Below are 19,418 nucleotides of genomic sequence, written 5' to 3' on the forward strand. Positions count from 1 at the left end.
AGTTTGCTCTTCTCCCAGCTGTGCTGAAGCCCCAGCGGAGCAGCCACACTGCTCTCATTTACTATTTTATTCTTCAGATCTATTGGTTAAACAGATTTTAATCCACACAGTCTGCAGCTATTGATACCATGCCGTGCTAATTTGTTAGCTGGCTGTCAAGTAAATGAAGTGAAATGCCAAATATTAAATGAAATGCATTGTGTGAAACGGGCCGGTGTGGAGCTCCCCATTTCCCGTGTGGCATTCTGCTCCCATGCAGGGCTCAGGGAGATTTGCAGGTCTCACTCTGGGCCTGGACTCTGGGCAGTGGGTGCTCTTGGGGCGTACATTGGCATGTGGGATCCCTGCAGGGCTTCCCTGGCCCCACAGCTCTGGAGGGTGCAGGAGCTGTGCTAATCTGCATGAGAGCTGGGACATGTAGCTGTCTGCAGCCAGTCCTTGGTGTCTCACCCCTCTGCCCTCAGTGGGGAGGATTGCACTGCTGCATCCCAGCACCCAGGGCACCCCTCAGCTCCCTGGGCACCCTCTCTGCCCCTCAGTGTGTGTCCTGAGGGATCCTGCCAGCCCCCAAGGGATGGTGGAGGATGCTCTGTGCTGGGCCAGCTGCATGAGCGCAAGGGGGCACCTGCTCCCTGAGTGCCTGGGAGATTATTTATTTGGTGAGTTATGACTTTGTTTTCCCCTGTGTAAATATCTGGGAAGCACAGCTAATGTTCTGTGCACAGCTGAGGCAATTACAGCCCTCAGCACAGCTTGGCACCCCTGGCCCCCTCATGCAGATCAGCCCAGCCATGCCCCTGCCCCGTGCAAAGGGAGAAATTCCCATGAAAGCAGCACAGTGAAACACGGCCAGCTCTGCCCAGCCCCCAGCAACCCCACTCCGGGCTCTTGGGACTGGATGTGCTCTTGGGGCAGCCCCACAAGGGCCAGCTGTGCTGAGATTATCCTTCCAGCTGTTCCCTGGGTGATCTTAACAGCTGTTCCAGGGGCTGAAGATGTGCAGAGGTGATTTTTCAGCTGTGCCTGGGGTGCCTCTCCAGCTGTGCAGGGGTGGAAGGAGGCTCCAGCTGAGTAGGGCTGGCTTCTCCAGCTGTTGCAAGGAGATTTCAAGCTGCCCTCAAAAATGTTGGGGAGGAGCCCCATAGCCCCACAGCCCCCAGAGAGAGCAGGCAGAGCCCCAGGCGAGTCCCCCGCAGGCAGGAGCGGTGCTGATGCTCGCTGCCCGGTTCACTGGGGAGGGCGGTGCCCGGGCCATGGCCCCGGGGCAGCAGCTGTGTCTCCCGGGTCCTGGCCCCTCGACGACAGGCAGCCCCCGAATCAGCTTCATTAAGAACCATTGATCTGTTTCCTGCTTAATATATTTTTCATTTCCAAATGTTTTTTTCCAGGCTCCACAGCGTTTGCAGCTTGTACCAATTAAGGCAGCACAGAATGAGTGCTGCAGCCCATTAATTAAACTTACAGGGGGAGATTAAGTGCCCACTCCATTCTCCCTGGCAGGTCTCTCTGAGCAACAGGCGTGCTGGGGACGGGAGCAAGGCTGAGCACTCAGGTCTGGTCACCTGCCCTCTGTCCCTCCCTACCTGTCGTGCTCCCTCCCGCTGGCCATGGAGCCCCCGGCAGGCTCAGCTGCAGCCCACAGAGGCTCACCCCGGGCAGTGTGGGCTGCAGAACGGCAGGAGCACGGGGAGGGGGAGCTGCCAGCCCCCCTGGAGCAGGGCTGAGAGCTGGCTGCTGCTGGCTCTGCTCAGAGCAGGGTGCAGGGCTGGGGTCTGCACGGCATGCAGGTCTGCATGTCGGTGCCTTCAGGCGGGAAGGGGCAGGGCACACGGGGATGCTGCCTTGTCCTGTGCCTGCCAGGGACGGGAGGTGGTGCTGGGGGCCGACCTGTGGCACCCACCTTGTTGTCGTGCTCCTGAGCGGCTTCTGCCCTCCCTGCAGAGCAAGGGGACCTGTTCCAGAGGATCTCTGGCTGCCACATGCCTCCACTGAGCCAGCTGTGGGCACAGCTCTGCCCCACGTTCACAGAGGCGGCCAGGGACCAGCTGAGGTTTGCTCAGGCACATCTCAAGCTCCTGGCAGCCCTGTGCACCCCAGCTTTGGCAGAAGGTGCCCGTGCCATGCTGCTCCCTCCAGGAGAACACCCTGATGGGCCACCCCAGCTCCAGGCACCGGCACCAGCACCGGGGAGCAGCAGGCGGTGCTGTCCTGTACTGTTGCCATGGAAATGATCACACTGTCACACGCTGACATCCTCCCACCCAGGGCACCTGTGCAGCCTCTCTGGCACTCACTTTGGTGCTGATAATGCCAGTGGGCAGGTGGCCCACAGCCCTGCAGCAGGAGGGGATGTGGCAAGAACTGCAGCTGCAGCAGGGGCAGGTCTGGGGGTGCAGGTAGATCACCCCAGTACAGAGCGGTGAATCCTCCAGATCCCAATCCACCTCTTGTTGGTGAGTCCTCCAGAAATTAATTTAGACAAAAGAGGGGAAAATAGAGCCATACCCAAAACCTGGAGCGTGGCCCAAACCCTGTGTTGGAGGCAGAGACGCTTTCCCCTGGACAAGGAGGACAAAGAAAAAGGGATGGTGGAAAAAGCAAAGACCAAGTGGGGAGATGTTGAACTCAGTGAAACAGTGGAGGGTTCATCTGAGGTCATGTCAAAAAGCCAAGAGTGAACCCACTCAGCTGTCCCCCATCAGCCCTGTACACCAGACCCACTGCCTCTTTGGGCAGGAGCAGAGCCTGGCAGGCACAGACAGCTCCACCAGCAAAGCACCATGGATTTCCCTTCAGCATTTCACTTATTGCCACATGACGTTTTGATTAAAAACTTGTTTTATGAGGAATTAAGAGGACACAGTAGATGGATTAAAAACCTGCCCATGGACAGATTCCCTACCTGGTCTTGTTAATGGGGAAACATCAGAGGAAGGCTATGCCAAGGAGAGGCCCTGGGGACTAAAACTATTTACTGTTTGCAGCAACAGGTAATGTAAGTGAAAACTTCCCTGGTGTGTGGAAGATTTGAGAAATGATCCTGAGGAAGAAGATGGTTTGCTGCAGCATCACAGCCTGAGGTGCCAGGAAAAGCACAGCAGAGCAAGCTGCAACATGAGGTGATGTGCTTAGGTATAGGTTTAATGAGAAATGGGGTGTCTTCCTCCCTGAAACACATTTCTACACAACTCTGTGGGCAGGGCACATTAATCTCTGAGTTTCCTATTTGTTTAGGTTTCTTGCCTTCCTGTGAGCAGCTGGTTCTGCAGAAAACCAGCCCCCATCCCTGCTTTGGGGCACCCTGCCTGGCCATGGGCTCTCCACTTGCCTGACACCACTGTGAACAGAGGGCAAGGGCAGGATGCACAGGCCTGCTAGGGGCCAGTGGGGCTCAGGAAACCTGCAGCAGGTGGGCTCGGAGCAGGTGACAAGGAATAAATCCAGCCTTGCTGGGGGCTGAGCCCCTCCTGCCCATGGGCTGCAGGGAACTGCATTGTGTGAAGCAGTGGGAGGGCAGGATGCTGCCTGCTGGCCACTGTGGGCTCAGCCCCATCCAGCTTGGGACACCCACCAGCTCTGTTCCCTCTGTTCCCTCTGTTCCCAGCAGCCAGGCTGGAAATGCCGCAGGAGGCTGTGGGGTGTGGTTGGGGTGTGCCAGAGCAGGACCAGCATCCCCTGCCTGCACCGACACCAGCACTGGCATGGTGGCACCCACAGCATCACTTGGTGTTTCCCTGCCTCATTGCCTTCGATTTAGCAGTTGCTAGAGAAACTAAAAGTTGCAGTTTGGGGAGCATCTGCATTTTAATTACTAATTACCAACAGTGCTGCTCGGGCCCAGCTGTTCCCTGCAAGGTCCTGCTGCCACGTGGGGCTGCCCTGCTGGGGTGGCTGGAGATGCCCTCAGCCTGCCTGCCCTGCCCTCCTCCCTGTGCCAGCAGGAGAGCAGAGGGTTTGACATTGATGGTGCCCAGCCAGGGAGGAGGACTTGCTGAGCAGGGCTCTGTGCAAATGCAGGGAGGTCCCAGCGTCCCAGCTGCAGCCCTGCAGGAGGAGAGCATCACTGTGGCATCTGCAGCCACAGCTGTCTTGGTTTGTGCTGCAGCAGCTCCCTGCGCTAATGCCTGCACTTGTCCCTGTTCCTCCACCTGATTAATTCCTCATGTGGCTCCATGAGTGCTGCCGTGGGCCCAGGGCAGGGAGATCTGCACATCCCCTCTGCCTGAGAAGAGCAGCTTGTCCAGGAGAGAGCCCGAGGAGTGTCCCCAGGCACTGCAGTCCCCTTCCTTGCTCCCCTCCGGGGTGATGCCTGCCATCCCCGCACCAGGTCCTCTCCTGCAATTCCTGACCCACGGTTTCAGGACCCGTGAGGTGGATGCAGAGGCCAAGGGCAGGATCCCCCTGCAGAGCTCTGCTCCTGGTTGCTTCCATCCCCTCCCCAGCTCACTGGGCCAGTGGTTCATTTTAACAAGGCTTTTAGGCTTAAGTGCTGCTTGACATGACTGGGAGAAATTGATATTTTGAGAATGAGCCTGTGAGGGGCCATGAATAATTCACGCTGGGGCGGTTCCGTTCCCATAAACAGGCTGCTAAAAAAGCCAAACCCAGCTCTTAACAGGGAAACAAATTCCCATCCTCCAAAGCCCCAGGCCCCAGCTCAGCCTCTGCTGAATCTTTCATCTCCAGAAAGGGCTCCTACATGGCAGTGGCAGGGAGGGAAGCTGGCCCCTGTGCCCTTTCTGGAGCATCCTGAGATGGTAGCTGCTCCTCACACCAGGATGAGCAGCACAGCCCTGGGGAGCCCCCCTGGAGTCACTGGTGGCCGTGGCACTGAGGCCGTGAGAGCCAGCAGACAGCTGCATATCACCAGCCCCGTGGACCTGGTTTAACCCCTTTATTTCATTAGGTCCCTTGTTAAAGGCTACCTGTGGGGCTGAGGGCAGTGAGCACAATTGGTGAAGCCTGTCACACCAGGGCTGGCTCTGGGAACAGCACACCACGAACTGCTGGGGCAGGCAGCAGGGCACAACCTGGGGACACAGAGCAAGGGCACAGGACAAGGAGCTGTGGGGGCACACTGGGCTCAGGCCCTCCAGCTGTCCACCTGAGAGTGTCCCCATGGAGACTTCCAGGACCTGGAGGGCACAGGCTCTCTCTGTGCACACAGGAGGATGAGCACACAGGAGGGCACAGCACTGCCAGGCTGGAGCACAGCACTGGCATAGGAATGATGGGTTTGGACTGCCCATGGAAGAATTTGAGCTGGAAATTAGAAGCAGTGTCCTCACTGCCAGAGCAGCCAGCCCCTGTGTGACCCAAGATGGACAGTCCAGGACAAGCCTGGCTGGAAAGGGAGAGCCAAGGGAGGAGGAAAGGGAGGGAGGAATGGGTGGGTGGGTGGGTGGATGGATGGATGGATGGACGGACGGACGGACGGATGGATGGATGGATGGATGGATGGATGGATGGATGGATGGATGGATGGATTTCATCGAGATTGCAGCAGCCAGTCATGGAGCCATTCCAAATTCCACATGTCCTTCCTTCAGGGCATGCCCACCCCATGCCAGCAAGGCTCTGGCATCCAGCTGCCAAGAACTTTGTCCTCTGCACCACGGCTGGGGGACCTCTGTGTGACCCAGGAGCATCCCCCACCTGTCTCAGTGCTGCTGTTGGGCAGCTGGCAACCCCTTCCCCACCCAGAGGGGACAGGACAGCACCACTTGCTGCTGCCATCCCTTGCACGGGTCCATTGGGAAGTGCCTCCATGGTCCCTCTGCCAGCACAGAGCTGGTAGCCCTGGTGTGCCAGAGGCACTGCGTGGTGACAGCAGTGTCTGTTTGCTGCCACTGAGGATCCCTCTCCCTCTGGTTGCTCATTATTGGACACCTTCCAAGTGACAGGGCTGGATGACACTAATCTGGCAGGTTTCACAGCAAGAGCCCATGTGGCTGGCCCACAGTATCTCCGCCAGGGAACTGAAGGCTGCCCAGATTTTCACAGGGATCCTGGAGCAGCCTGGGAAGGAGGCGTCCAGGGAGGTGAAGATGGGACCAGAGCCAAGTTATCATGACAGTGACCAGGAGCACTGAGGGATACCTGGAATGAGCTCAGGAAGAGTTTCCCCCCCAGTGCAGACTGCAGGAAACATGGACACCATACATCCCAGCTGTCCTCCATCCCTGGGCTACTCATCAGCTGTACAGGATTCCTTGGCAGTGCTGCCATTCTCACAGATGCCGGTCCTGTCTCCTGTCCAGCTGAGACCCTTGGTGTCCAGGATGCTGATGGCTTGAGGGGGGCAATGGTGCACGACAGAGGAAATGCAGCCACCACCGGGGCCTGGGAATGCTCAGCGAGAGGTGAGGGGGACAGCGTGGGCATCTGTCCCCTCCGCAGGCCCCCGTGGCCGTGACTGCACCAGAGCTTTGCATTCCCTCCACCAGCCCACCCGGGCTGGCAGGAGCTTGGCAGGGACTCAGCCGCCCTCAGGTTGGATATGCGGTGAGGGGGCAGAGAAAGCGCCCAGCCCTCCAGCAATACCCCACACCCTGGGGACAAGGACCCCCAAAGGCACCGAGGACGGAGCACGGGGGTATCGCAGCACCCTGTCCCCCGGGAGCGCGGGGAGAAGCTCCCGCCGGCGCCGCGGCACGGAGCCGGGCAGCGATTAGCGAGGAAGAGCCCTGCAGCGCTGCCGCTGCGCGGGGAGAATTAGCAGTAATAAGTCATGATCATCCCCTGATGACGAGCACTTAATGTGTGCCGGTTCTGCTATCAAAGTGCCTCTTAAACCCCAATCGCCCTGTCGATAGCTATGGCAGCGGCTGATGGATCCCCAGTCGCCCGGCCGCCCGGCCAGGTCGCTCCCGGCATGCCACAGGCAGGAGCATCGATTTCCCACAACTGCAAAGAGGCAAATATTTGAAAAGTGATAAATAAGGGGAGCTGCCGTCTCTGCTGCGCACGTCAGTGCCCGGGATTAAGGCAACGAGGTGAGACTGCCCAATTAAATCCCAATGAAAATGGCTGCAAATTCAATTTTTCCCTTTGCCCATATCCATCCCAAGGGCGGGGGGGGGAGTGTGGGGGGGGGCGCTGATAACACAGGATTCATCGATTGGCACTGCTGGGAAGAAATCTCTCTGAATTCAATTAGTTGGGAAAACACAAGGGGCATCACAGGGAGCAGGGCTGTGACTGTGCCTTCGTCATACCCCAGGGAGCAGAACACCAAGCACCTGCTGCAAATCACTAGAGGACCACTGGACACAGTGGTGACAGCACCCATGGGTGGCCCACACTTGGTCTGAAATCCTTGAGAGTCCCCCCAGGTCTGGCACCCCACCAACACGTGCAGGACATGGTGGCAGCAGTGTGGGGGAATCAAACATCGTGCTCCCTCCCTGGCCCTGATGGCGACTGACAGGGAACAGCTTGTGTGAAGTAAACTGTGCCCCTGAGCAGGGCTGGGCTAGTGCTGACCTGCACGGAGCAGAGCTGGCCCCGGTGGGGACAAGGCTGTGGGTGCTCAGTATATCCCAGTACCGGGAGGGGTGGAGAGCTGGAATGCCAGGGCTGCAGGCTGCAACTGATCCTCAGCCCCTTCTTCCAGCGCAGAGGGATGACCCTGCCGGGATGAACAGCCATTATGTCTCATCGCCTTGGAAACCAAGAGGCAGCTCTGAGGAGCCTCTCAATCTCCTCCTTCTCCTTCTCTTTTAGCTGAGCCCCATGGTAAGAGGCCAGAGGGATCTGGGGATGTGGGGATGTGGGGCTGGGGACAAGCCCAGGCTGTGCCACTGGGTGCAGGCATGGGGGCTGCCTGTCCCTGCCAGCCCCTGGGCACCCTGCTACCTGCTGCCTTGCTTGGTTTCTCCTCCCTGGGTGCGAGCAGTTCTCCAGCAAGGCACATGGTGCTTAAACCAGTGTGAGCAATGGGGGAGTCTTGCTTCATGCCACATTGGAGGAACAGGGGGGAAATGTGTACTCCAACCAGCCCCTGCCACTGTGGAAAAGAGGTTTTTGCTGCTGGGTGAAGAAAATGCTCCCCAGCCTCAGAGCCATCAGCCTCACTGGGCTGTGGACATGGGCTTGCTGGGGCTGTGGGAGCAGGCACAAGGGTCCTTGCAGGGATGGCAGTGTCCTTACAGCCCTATTCCTCTGCCACGCTCCCTGGGTGGCAGCCTGCACCAGTGGGGACAGGACACCAAAGGCTGCAGAGGGGGGCTGGGGTGACAGAATGAGAGCTATCGGGACAGAAGCACACCGGTCCTTTGTGGCACAACACAGCCCCTGCACGGAGCTCGGTCAGTGGCCAGCATCCTCCGTCCGGGACGGGCAGGGACCGCTCCTGCTCTCCGCGGGTCCGGGGCCGCTGTGACTGCCGGGGTGGGGCGCTTGGCCGGACAGGGATGGCAGGACCGGGCTGGGAGGTGCTGGGGCAGATGTGGGCTGCTCTGCCTCGGGAAAGGCGCTTTGCCAGCTGCAGGCGCAGCTGGGACCGGCTCCAAGCACAGCTGGGACCGGCTCGGGGCTGCCCGTGCGCAGGCCGGGACAGGCGGAGCGCTGGGGCGGGAGGCGGCGGCACGGCCGGCGCGCAGTGCCCTGCTCCTGCCTTTCCCTGCGTGATTCCCGAGTGCTGTGGGGAGCAGGAGCACAGCCTGCTGGCTGCCGGCTGCACGGCCCGGGCCCGGCTGCTGCCTGCCTTCCGGCGGGAGGAGACCCACGCAGGGCATCCCTGTAGTCCCAAACAGAACATCCCATGGCCCCGTGCAGGAAATGGCCACAGCCCGCTTGCTGCAGCCCTGCCAGAGCACCTGTGATGTGCTGACTGCCCCCACCCCCAGCCCCACCATGCCCAGGACATGCCAAAGCACCCCAACACATGCCAAACCCCCAACTAAATGGTGAGTGAAGGGCTGGAGGGCTCAGCTGCTCAGAGGACAGGATCCCCTTGTAGCAAGGGTGACAGTGGCTCCATCCTGAGACTGCAGCAGTGACACACAGCTGGGGCTCACTAAAAGCAGTGGCGCTGTGTGTGGGCACGGGGCCGGCATTGCCTCAGCCAGCAGGGAGCAGGGTCAGGACACGTCTCTGTCTCCCACTGCCATTTGCCTCCCGCCCTGTAGCACCACGTTTCCTGGTAGCTTTCCTCCTCCTCTGCCTTCTCCCTGCAGCCCAGTGACTGTCATGTGAGCCTGAGCAGGAGTGGGAGTGGAGGGGCAGTGTTGTTAGGGACAGGCTTACCTGGCAGAGGGGTTAGGGTAGGCAGCGCGGAGCTGCGGAGCCTCTCCTGGAGCACTGGGGGGAGGGTAGAAGGAGCCCATGCAGGATCCATGACACAGGCAGGTGGTGGCTGACGTATGTCCCTGCTGCCTGTGCCCTCACACACACTTCTGCTGAGCCCACAGGAGCAGGTAGAGCCCCTCTAGCTGGGCTTCCCCCTCCTGCCTGAAACATCCTGGAGTGACTCTGCACCCCAAAGCTCCTGGGCCCTGGTCTGAGACTTGATATTCTGCCCACTCCCTTACACACATTGGCAATTAGAGCATAATTGTAATATTTGCATATTCATAACAGCTGAAATTAATCGCATTTGCATAATGGTAATGAAAGGGACTTCATTAATTACCACTTTTTGTGGGGATTTTGCATGTAAGTGGATTCCATTAGGCAGGTTGAGCTGCGGTGGGTGCAACGGTGGGATGGGAGCCGAGTCACTGAACTGGGGATGGAGCTGCAAGGAACGGTGGCATCACTGCCACCCCACCTGCCCCAGTTCCCTGTGCCCCACTGCCAGGCTCAGCTGTGCTGTGGGGACTGGGGCAGTGACTTCCTACCTGTGCCCAAACCCAGCCACTTCCCTTTGTCCTGCTGACACCACAATTGCCTCAGGGACCCTGCTACAAACAAGGGATTCAGGGTGGGAGCAGGGATGGGCACCATGGGCTGTGGAGGCACAGAATCCCTCCTGGGTGCACTGCAGGGATGACATCCTGCTCCATGTACTCAGGAGTGACTGCTGACTGCTAGGGTGTCTGCTGCCACCACCCCTGTGCCTGGGGTCCCCTGTGTTTGGAGAGAGTAGTCAGGAGAGCCCTCTCCAGCCCCAGCGTGATGCCCAGGGAGAGCTGGGCAGTGTGGCCAGCCAGCGTGAGCAGATGGCTCCCGCTGCATCCATCCCCTGTCACTGCAGGGCCTTTCCCAGGGGATGCACCAGCTTGGAGCCCCGCAGCACAGCCCCGCTTGCCTGGCGCCCGGCCAGCACGGCTCCCTCCTGGCAGGGATGGAGATGTGGGCAGAGGAGCAGGAGTGGGGAGCAGGGCTTTGCTGGAACAGGAGCGGTAACCCCACGCAGGGAGCTCTGGCGATGGCATGCAGGGACCCCTGGGTGCCTGTCCATCCCTGAACACCTTCCTCTGCTTCCCAGCCCACCTGTGTGTGCACGGCCGGTTCAGCCCCGTGTGTGCTGGTGCCAGCAGCAGCTGAAACCATCAACACGCACCGGGTTTGGGGAGAAGGGCTCCGCAATGGTGCGGGGACAGGTTTCGGTGTTTGGGTGCGGCCCCGGCCGTGTGCTGCGTGTGGACAGCCCTGCTCTGCTCCGGGAGGTCGGTCCAGCCGCAGGGCACCTCTGCTCGGCTCCGGATGGGAAGATGCTTTCCCGGGAGACGGAGCTCGTTGACTCCTTATTGATGACTCTTTCCCTCCTGCACGTCTGGGGAAGAGACCTGAGGAATAAATCAGTGCAAGAGACAGATTATGGCAGCTAAAGACTCCAAATGAGATGATAATTGCCGTAGTAATGACAACGAAGACCTGATGCTGCTGATAAGGAAACATCTCTTCTGCTCTTGCCTGTGCCCGGACGGGGGCTTGGCACAGGCGCACGGATGACGCTGTCCCCAAGGATACCAGGGCCAGGCAGCGCTGCCCTCCCTGTGCCCAGGGCAGGGGCTGGGTGCCCAGGGCCAGGGTGATGGGTGCTGGTCCCCACAGCGGCAGGGATGGGGGTGTTGGGGCCAGGCGAGTGGGCAGCCCTGGCGGGGCTGTTTGCCTGGTTCTCCCGCCGGCTGCGTGTCAGCTCTAATTAGGCAAACTTCTGTATTCATTGCGAGCCCAGCCAGCGGAGAATTCCACAATTGAATTTTAATGCCCTAAAAACACATTACAATCAGCCTGATTAATTAAGAGATGGCTTAACATGGTGACTGGGCTGCAGCGGGCTGTGCTGGGGAGGAGGGCCACAAGGACCGGCTCCTGTGCCCCACGGCTTCGGGCACGGGGCTGAGTGTGCTGGCATTGCTGGGGCTGGTCACTGAGCCTCGTGGGGCTGTGGGAGGGGTGAGAGCCAGGGGCTGGCTGTGCCCGGGAGATGCCGAGCTGCGTAGGATCTCTGCACCTGCAGACAGGGAAGGGCTAAACTCAGACCCCGGGCACCTGGTCAGCCTCGGCTCAGCCAGGCACGCAGTGAGAGCATCCCCTTCCCTCGCCGGGCCCTGCTTTCCCCTATCAGGTTGGCCACTAGGGCCCTGCTGAGCGCCTGTTCCCCGGGTCTCCACTATGACCCCACTCTGGGCATGGGGACTGGCACTGTGCCATGCCACTGCCATGAGCAGGGCACTCCTGGGGGGAACCCGCTTGCTTTTGTTTGTGAGTGAACTGCTGGCAAGCTGGCAGGCTCCTATTAATAACTAATAGCTAATAACTAATACATACTATTAATAACTAATGATGAGCTGGGAGGTTCCGATTAATTTGTATCTGCAGTGATTCCCTGGGGTACCAGTGATGCTGGCTAATGGGCTGCCACTTCTCTCAAGGCAGCTCTGTCCTGCTCCCAAGCCACTGCTTGATGTCACCATGCTGTGCCCAGCCCAACCCAGGCTGTGTCCCCACATATGTCATTGCTTGGGGCGGCCTCACCAGCCCACCTGGACACTGTGGGGTGAAGCACCCCCAGGGGAGCCCTTCCCTGCATCCCACCATGGGTGCTGGGTAGTGGGAGTGATCCCTGCAGATCCTTTCTGGGTTGAATTCCACAGGGTGCCCTGGTCAGGGAGATGGTTTGGCCAAAGCCCATCCTCCTGCTGTGTAATGAATGGAAAAGGGAGGAATTCATAATCATGATGTAAAGGAGAGGGTGCAACCAGCGGGACATCAATCAGAGGGGAAGTGATAAAGGGAGCCTCTTGACAGGAGGGGCCAGCAGTGGAGGGAGGGATGGCGGCAGCATCATGAGGCCAAACGAAATTTTGGCACGGCGATAAATCCTGGAGCGGCTGGAGCCGCTCGAGCACTAATGATGAGGAGAAAACACCAGCCACGTTTAACAAATATTTCTGCTCTGTATTTGGGGAGAAGCAGGACGACATGCTTGAATTGTACAAGAGTGATGAAACCATCTATTAATTATTGCCGGGAATGTTAAACAACATCTGCCAGCTCAGCGGGCCCAGGCACCGCCCGCCCTGGCCTCCTCCAAGAGCTGGAGGAGAATTTGGCCTTCTCATTAATTTCCTACAAACTCTTGGAATAGCAAGAAAATCCTGGCCAGCTGATGGAGAGCCCACCCATGCTGGGAGCTGCAGGGATGCAGGGGTGCTCAGTCCTTAACTTGGCTCTGCTGGGATTTATATCATGTTTGCACCCAGTTCAATCCTTCTTGATGAAGAACAGCTGTAAGTTGGCAAAGGTTGGGCTTTTGTTTCCCATAACTTGGTATACAGATTTTCTGTAAATTCATGTGTTTTTGGAGGCTGCAAGAAAGTGAGGCTTGAGCTGGACAACGTGCTCATTAAGGCATCCTGCAGAAATCTTTGTCACAGCTTTTGGAGGGACTGCCATCTTTCCCTGCATCTCTCATGTGCTGTGCAGTGCCTGCAACAAGAAAAATGGAGGGAACAGAAGGGCAGAGGGGATAGGGGAATGGAGAAGATATGGAGGGGCTAGAGGGATGGAGGGGAAGGAGCAGAGGAGGAAGAAGAAATAGAAGAAGAAGGCAAAGATAAAGAAGAGGAAGAGGAGGAGGAGAAAGGGGGTCCAGGAGGGGAGGACCCCACAGGACCATGGCAAGCCAGCTGTGGCATAATCCTGCTGCACCCCATCATTAGCAGCAGAAGGTAGCTTCTTCATTTTAGGAGGTGGAAACTGAGCAAGAAAGGTGGCTGAAGGGCACAGCAGACCTGAACATCAGAAAACAGGTGGCTCAGCATGAGAAAGACACTAATTAACAAATTAACTCTGTACAGTATGCAGTGACCAGGGTAAGCAGAGGAGGACTTGACAGAGTGACAATCCCACCAAGGAGTCCCCAGCGGGCACCAGGGCTGCCAACCTCTCTTCGGTGCCAGTTCCTTGAGTCAAACCACCCCTGGTGCCCATGACCATGGAAACAAGGAGGTGCAAGAAATTCAGTGAGATTCTGGGTAAGGAGGAGAGCTGGGAGTACAGGTGCAGCCAGCCAGGTCACATCACTCAGCAAGCCTGCCCCAGCACCGGGGAGCTGGGAGGGACACCCCAGCAGGGGTGATGGGGTTCAGGGTGCAGCCGTCGTGGGGATACCTTGGTCCTGGTGTACAGCTGGGGAGGCGGGGCTGGGTTGGTGCTGGATCCTGTGGAGAGGCTTTTCATCTCTTGGCCCCTTTGCATCCTGAGGGCATAGGTTTAAGGAAGACCACCTTTGGTGAAAAATCATGAGATTTAATATAAGCAAAACTCCTGCAGCTGCCTCCAAAATAATCCAAAATTATGCGGATTATTTTTCTACATATAAAGAGGCTATAATTTATTCCCTATAAAAGCCAAAATTCAAACATGGCTGCAAAATATTGGGGTGCTTTAGAGGAGAGAAGAAAGCTTGGGGGGAAGGGATGCCTGGGATGCCCCTCCCAGCCTGAGCCCCAGATTCCCTCACACAGCCACAGGGTGCAGGGGGGAATGGGACAGGTCTGGGGGTACCCAGGAGGGATGGGGGTCAGTGGGATGGCACCATCCAGACACCCCAGCCCACAGCACCTCATCCCTCATGGCCCCTAGGGTTCCAGCTGAGCCACCTGGGAGCTTGGGACCAGCAGTTAAAATACAGAAATGTCAATTTAAATTAAAACATCTTTCATAAAGGAGAAAGATAAAACCTGCCCTACAGCAAAATGAGATGAGAGATTTATGGGGTACTGGGAGGACTGGTGTCCCCACTTCAGTGGGCGGCTTCCATTGTTGGCACCGCAGGGCACCCCAAGGCACTGCCACCTCCCCGTGCCAGCCACCACTGAGGCCAGAGCTGGGTCTGCAACGAAATGTCAGCTCGACAATAAAACGTGCAGAAGCTACGATTTCTTCAGGCTAATAAAACTCATGGGCAGCAGCAGAGATGCTTGGTTCAGAGTCACTCTCCCTCTCCAGCGCCCCACTTGGCCCCCTCCTCACCTTCCTTGGGGACACGGGGCCCGTCTGTCCCCATGCTCACTGTGCCGGCTCCTCACACAGAGGCTGCTGAGCGCGGGCCCCAGAGCTGTGTGTGCCAGCGCAGGGAGTAAATCCTCTGCGTCCTGTCAAGGTAAAGTGACAAAACACCGGCCTGCAATGCAGGAACCGCAGTTATAACATGAGAAAATCAATGCAATATATTACCAGAGACATAAAGATGCTATTAATGCTTCAGCGCAGAGCCCTCAGCTTCGCCTGCCATCGCAGGGCAGGTTTACATGAGGGCTCTGTGCATTCCCATCTGGTTGCTCAGGTCACTCACATGCTGGGGCTCAGTTCAGTGTTTATTCACTGACACCCCCACCCAGCAAAGCTTTCTTGCTCCCACACACTGGGTCCCGGGCTTGGACCCTGCCAGGGGCTGGGGCTCCAGCTGGAGATGCACCCAGGGCTGCCGGGGTGATGCACGGCCTCAGTGAATGCCTTGCTGAGGTGCAAGGGCCCAGTGAGGCCGCAGCCCCAGGCCAGGCAGCTTCGAGCTCTCTTTCTAGGGACTCCAATGACTGTGCAGCTCTGCCATCCACACAGCTGCACTCAGGCGCCTCCTGGAAAAGACTGAAGAGGATGACACCCCCTGCGCACCACGGAGTGAGGCCGCAGGGCATGTATAAGGTGCAGCCCTGCCCTGGCATGGCGGCTGCTGGCAGGGAACAATCTGTGTCCTGGATAAGGAGGAGAGATGGGAATACAGGTGCAGCCAGGCAGGTCACATCACTCAGCAAAGCCTGCCCCAGCACCGGGGAGCTGGGAGGGACACCCCAGCAGGGGTGATGGGGTTCAGGGCAAAGGTTCATGGGGGTACCCCGGTCCTGGTGTACAGCTGGGGAGGCGGGGCTGGGTTGGTGCTGGATCCTGTGGAGAGGCTTTTCGTCTCTTGGCCCCCTTGCATCCCTATATGGGATGACTATGACATGGATGCCACCCCCTGCAATTGACAGTTTGGATTTTTATTGAGAAGTTAAGTCAAGCCTCTTCTAATTGATTAATCATTAGCTTTAATTGAGTGGAGACTCCTTAGAGGGTAGCTTCACCACTATTATCCCCTTCGCCGGCCCTGCCCCAGCACTGACCCCCCCACCAAAAACCTGTTGCTGTGGCCGGCCTCTGCCCAGGCTGGGCTTCCACAGCACAGCGAATTCCTGGGGCTTGCAGTTGCCTGGGGCAGCAGAGGGGTACTGCAGCAGTGACAGAGGAGCCGGACCATGCCGGGCTCCCCCGGCACGGGGGAGGAGGCCCCAGGAACAAGCTGAAACACAAGGGGCTGCAAAACGTCCACGGCTCATGGTACCCGTTCTGTCAGCCACGGCAGAGCCCCCGGGCATGGGCAGGGCAGGACACGCACCCCAGCCGTGCAGCCTGCGAGTGTGTCTGGGGACGCACAGAGCGCGGGGAATGGGGACCGGGAGCGCGGGGCTGCCTGCGGGCACCGCCGGGGTCACACTCCTGCACGCCCGAGCCACAGCTCTGCAGAAGCGGAGATGAACATTTTATGGTAAAATATGCAGAGCATGGGACAAAAGGAGAGAGCGTTTCTCGCATAATGAGACGCTGTCAGAGACAAGCTCCCCAGGAAACCAATTAAGAGGGCGCTTCGCGTGTCAGGCCAACACCTGGCAAAGCCCCCTTTCCCGGAGCGGATTCCAGCCGCGCGGCTGCCCGCGCCCCCCGCACGGCCCTGTCCCGCAGACCCTCGGGCGCGGCCGGGAGCCCCACGCGTGTCACGGGCGGCACGGGGCCGCCTCTGCCCGGGGGGCCGCGGCCTGGGGCCGCACACCCACGGCCGTGGGCACGTCCCGGAGCCCTCAGCGCGGAGCCCAGCACTGCCCCCCCGACTGGGGCTCGCTGCGCTCCACGGGCGGGCCGGGGCTGCCCGGGCGGGACGCGGTGCCCGGAGTGGCCGCGGGAGCACCGCCCCGGCCCGCCCCGGCCCGCCCCGCCGCCATGGCGCTGCGCTTCTCCGCCAACCTCTCATGGCTCTTCCCGGAGCTCCCGGCGCTGCCGGCGCGGCTGGAAGCGGCGGCGGCCGCCGGGTTCGGAGCGGTGGAGGCGGCTTGGCCGGCGGGCTGCCCGGCCCAGGAGCTGCGGGCGGCGGCGGAGCGGGCGCGGGTGCGGATCGCGCTCCTCAACACCCCCCCCGGTACGGCCGCGTCCCGCTGCTCCCCCCGTGCGTGGGGTAGCGAGGACCCTCCGCCGACCCTGCCACTCTCTCCCAGGGGACCAGGAGGCGGGCGAGCTGGGGCTGGCGGCCGTGCCCGGGCGGCAGGCAGCCTTCCGGCAGGGCCTGGAGGCGGCCGTGCACTACGCCAGGGCTGTGGGCTGCCCCAGGTAGGTGCGAGGCGGGACCCCCGCTCCGGCCGCGCCCCCGGCCCCGCGGCTGCCGGGGAGGCTTCCTGCGCTGCTGCGCCCGAGCGGAGCCGGCCCTTGGCCCCGCGGTGCGTGCCGCCGCCGGGTCACGGAGCCTCTCCCGGGCAGCATCTCCTGCTCGGCTGCGTCGGGACGGAGCCAGCTCGGGGCAGACCCCGCTGTGCGGGGCCGCGGCCTTAGCGTGCTCGCTGGGAGCGGACCCAGAGCTGCCAGGCACGAGCCTGATCCTGCCCTTCGCAGCAGAGGCTCTTGTTCCCACCTCCACACAACAGTCCTCAGGATAATCCTCCCTTTTTCCTCCTCAACTGCACGAATCGTTTCCACCAGGACACCACAACAGTTGCTTTATTGAGGCCACGCTGACTCCAGCACAGCAGAGACACCGTAGAAGATGCAATTAGCCTGGCACAGCTCCCTTCAGCAAACCAACAGGGCCCTTTTATTCCACTTACTTTGCACCATTCTTTCCTGTTGCAACCCAGTCCAAAGCCCTGTGGAGGGCATGGGCTAGGCACGCCAGAGGCTGCCCAGCACCATTTGCACAGTGGTACAGGCACATTGAAAAGGCTTTTATTTCTACTGTGCGCCTTCCCCCAATGGTGGCTGAAGATGGCCTGGCCTTTGAGCTCTTCATGGCAGGGCAGTCCAGCACGGGACACTGTCCCCTCCCTGCTCACAGCCAGCAAGCAGTGACACATGCATGGGGCAGGCCCCTGGCAGAAGCAGCACGCCAGTTGCCCAACATGCTGGTTTGGGGCCCCGCCAAGGAGCGAGAGTCCAAGAAAGCTCCAGAGTCAGGGTGAAGGATCTGAAGGCAATTAACAAAAAAGGGAATAAGCAAGGTCTGTGATTTGTCAGGCAAAAGGTTCAAAGTCATCCGTCTGTGTATTGAGGTGGGATGGAGCATACTTGTGTCCTGGCTGGCAGCTCGCTGGCTGCTGTTGTGCCTCCTGGAGGAGAGATGGCTCTTACCCCCTTCTGAGTCTGCTCCCCCACCCTGGCCCCCTTTTCCATCAGCAGAGGAAGGTGTATTAGATCAGGCCAGCTGCTCACAGTTGTGATAATCTTCCTGTGCCTGTAGGATTCATGTGATGGCTGGGCGGGTTCCCTTGGGCACAGACCGGGCTGCAGTGGCAGGTGAGATGGAAACCACCTTCATTGAGAATCTCAAATACACTGCTGACCTCCTGTCCCAGGTAAGTGGGGAATGGGTCTTGCTTTGTGTGTGCAGCTCTTAGGATACCCAAGATGGGGAATATCCCACCAGCCTGGCATGGGGAAGTTATGCTTCCTGCTGCAGAGATGACAGGATGCTCCGCAGGGTGACATTACTGTGTTACAGGAAGACATGATTGGACTGTTGGAGCCTATTAACAACCGCATCACTGACCCTCGCTACTATCTCAACACCCCACACCAAGGTAAGCCAGACAACAAGAGTCTCCTTCAGAGGAGAGTGATCTCCAAAGTCTGAAAGGCAAGCGGTTGCCGCATAAGGAGGGAGATGCTGAAGGAGCACAGTTGATAAAGGGGCTCCTGGAGCTTCTTTGCAAAGCTTCCACTCTGGGGGCAATGGTTTCTCATTTCTTGCCCCCTTAGCTGCTGCCATCCTGGAGAAAGTGGGACGGCCCAACCTGAAGCTGCAGCTGGTGAGTCAGCATTGAAGCTCTCTGTGAGAGAAACTTGCACAGGGCCACAAAGGAGTTCTGGTGGCCATGGGCTTGTTATACCCTCTTGGGGACTCTGGACAGGGACCATAGCACAGCTGTCCTTAACTGGTCACTGCTGACCAGCTGCACCCTCCATTTTCCTCTCTCACCCCCAGGACCTTTTTCACTGCCAGATCATGGATGGCAATTTGTCACGCAACCTGGAGACGTACTTCCCCCTCATCGGTAACACCCTGCACCCAGACCACTGGGGAGTGGCTTTGAGAGGGGCCGTCCTACTCCAGGCTCTGCTGTTGCTGGCCAGGGGTGTGGGGCTGCTCTTGGGTGGCCTTGTCTCATGGCCAAAGAAGGCTGCAGGCAGGGCTGCCTTGGACATGGCCTCTCCCCTTCCCTCCCTAGGTCATATTCAGATTGCACAGGTACCAGGGCGGCATGAGCCCGATAGCCCTGGGGAGTTGAACTTCCCCTACATCTTTGACCTCCTGGAGTCCCTCGGCTACACTGGCTACGTGGGCTGCGAGTATGCTCCAAAGGGTGAGTGGGCCTGCAGGTCTGAGCCCCACGGCCAGGGCCAAGCACAGACCAGCTGGCTGGGTTCTGTGCAAAGACAGGCAGGGCCTAGGGGGCACAGGTAGTGGGTGTCATCGCTACCTGGGGATGAGGGCTCTGTCCTGAACAGAAGCTGCTCCAGCTGCAGCAGGAGACCTTGTCTGCCACTGCAGGAGACACCATGGAAGGTCTGGGCTGGCTGCGATCCTACTGGGAAAGCCGAGGGCTGCAGCACGGTGGGACCAGCAAGGCAGCCAAGTAAAATCAGAAAACCATGAGAATAAAAGACAAAGCAATGGCTTAACAGAGGAGCACGTGTCTTCTCTAGGACTAGGGGAGTGTGGT

At 59.1% G+C, this 19,418-nt stretch overlaps 1 protein-coding gene across 1 annotated transcript; it reads left to right on the plus strand.

Annotated features, from left to right (window-relative positions):
- Positions 1 to 16,425: 16,425 nt before the first annotated feature.
- HYI (hydroxypyruvate isomerase (putative)) lies at positions 16,426 to 19,378 on the plus strand. The gene is made up of 8 exons (XM_084211022.1): positions 16,426 to 16,627; positions 16,704 to 16,815; positions 17,936 to 18,050; positions 18,197 to 18,275; positions 18,454 to 18,503; positions 18,680 to 18,749; positions 18,924 to 19,058; positions 19,247 to 19,378. The coding sequence occupies exons 1-8, from the start codon at positions 16,432 to 16,434 to the stop codon at positions 19,333 to 19,335; spliced, it is 846 nt and encodes a 281-aa protein (XP_084067148.1). The 5' UTR covers positions 16,426 to 16,431; the 3' UTR covers positions 19,336 to 19,378.
- Positions 19,379 to 19,418: the final 40 nt, after the last annotated feature.

Source organism: Fringilla coelebs, assembly GCF_963513975.1.
Source record: "Fringilla coelebs genome assembly, chromosome: 9".
Taxonomy (NCBI): domain Eukaryota; kingdom Metazoa; phylum Chordata; class Aves; order Passeriformes; family Fringillidae; genus Fringilla; species Fringilla coelebs.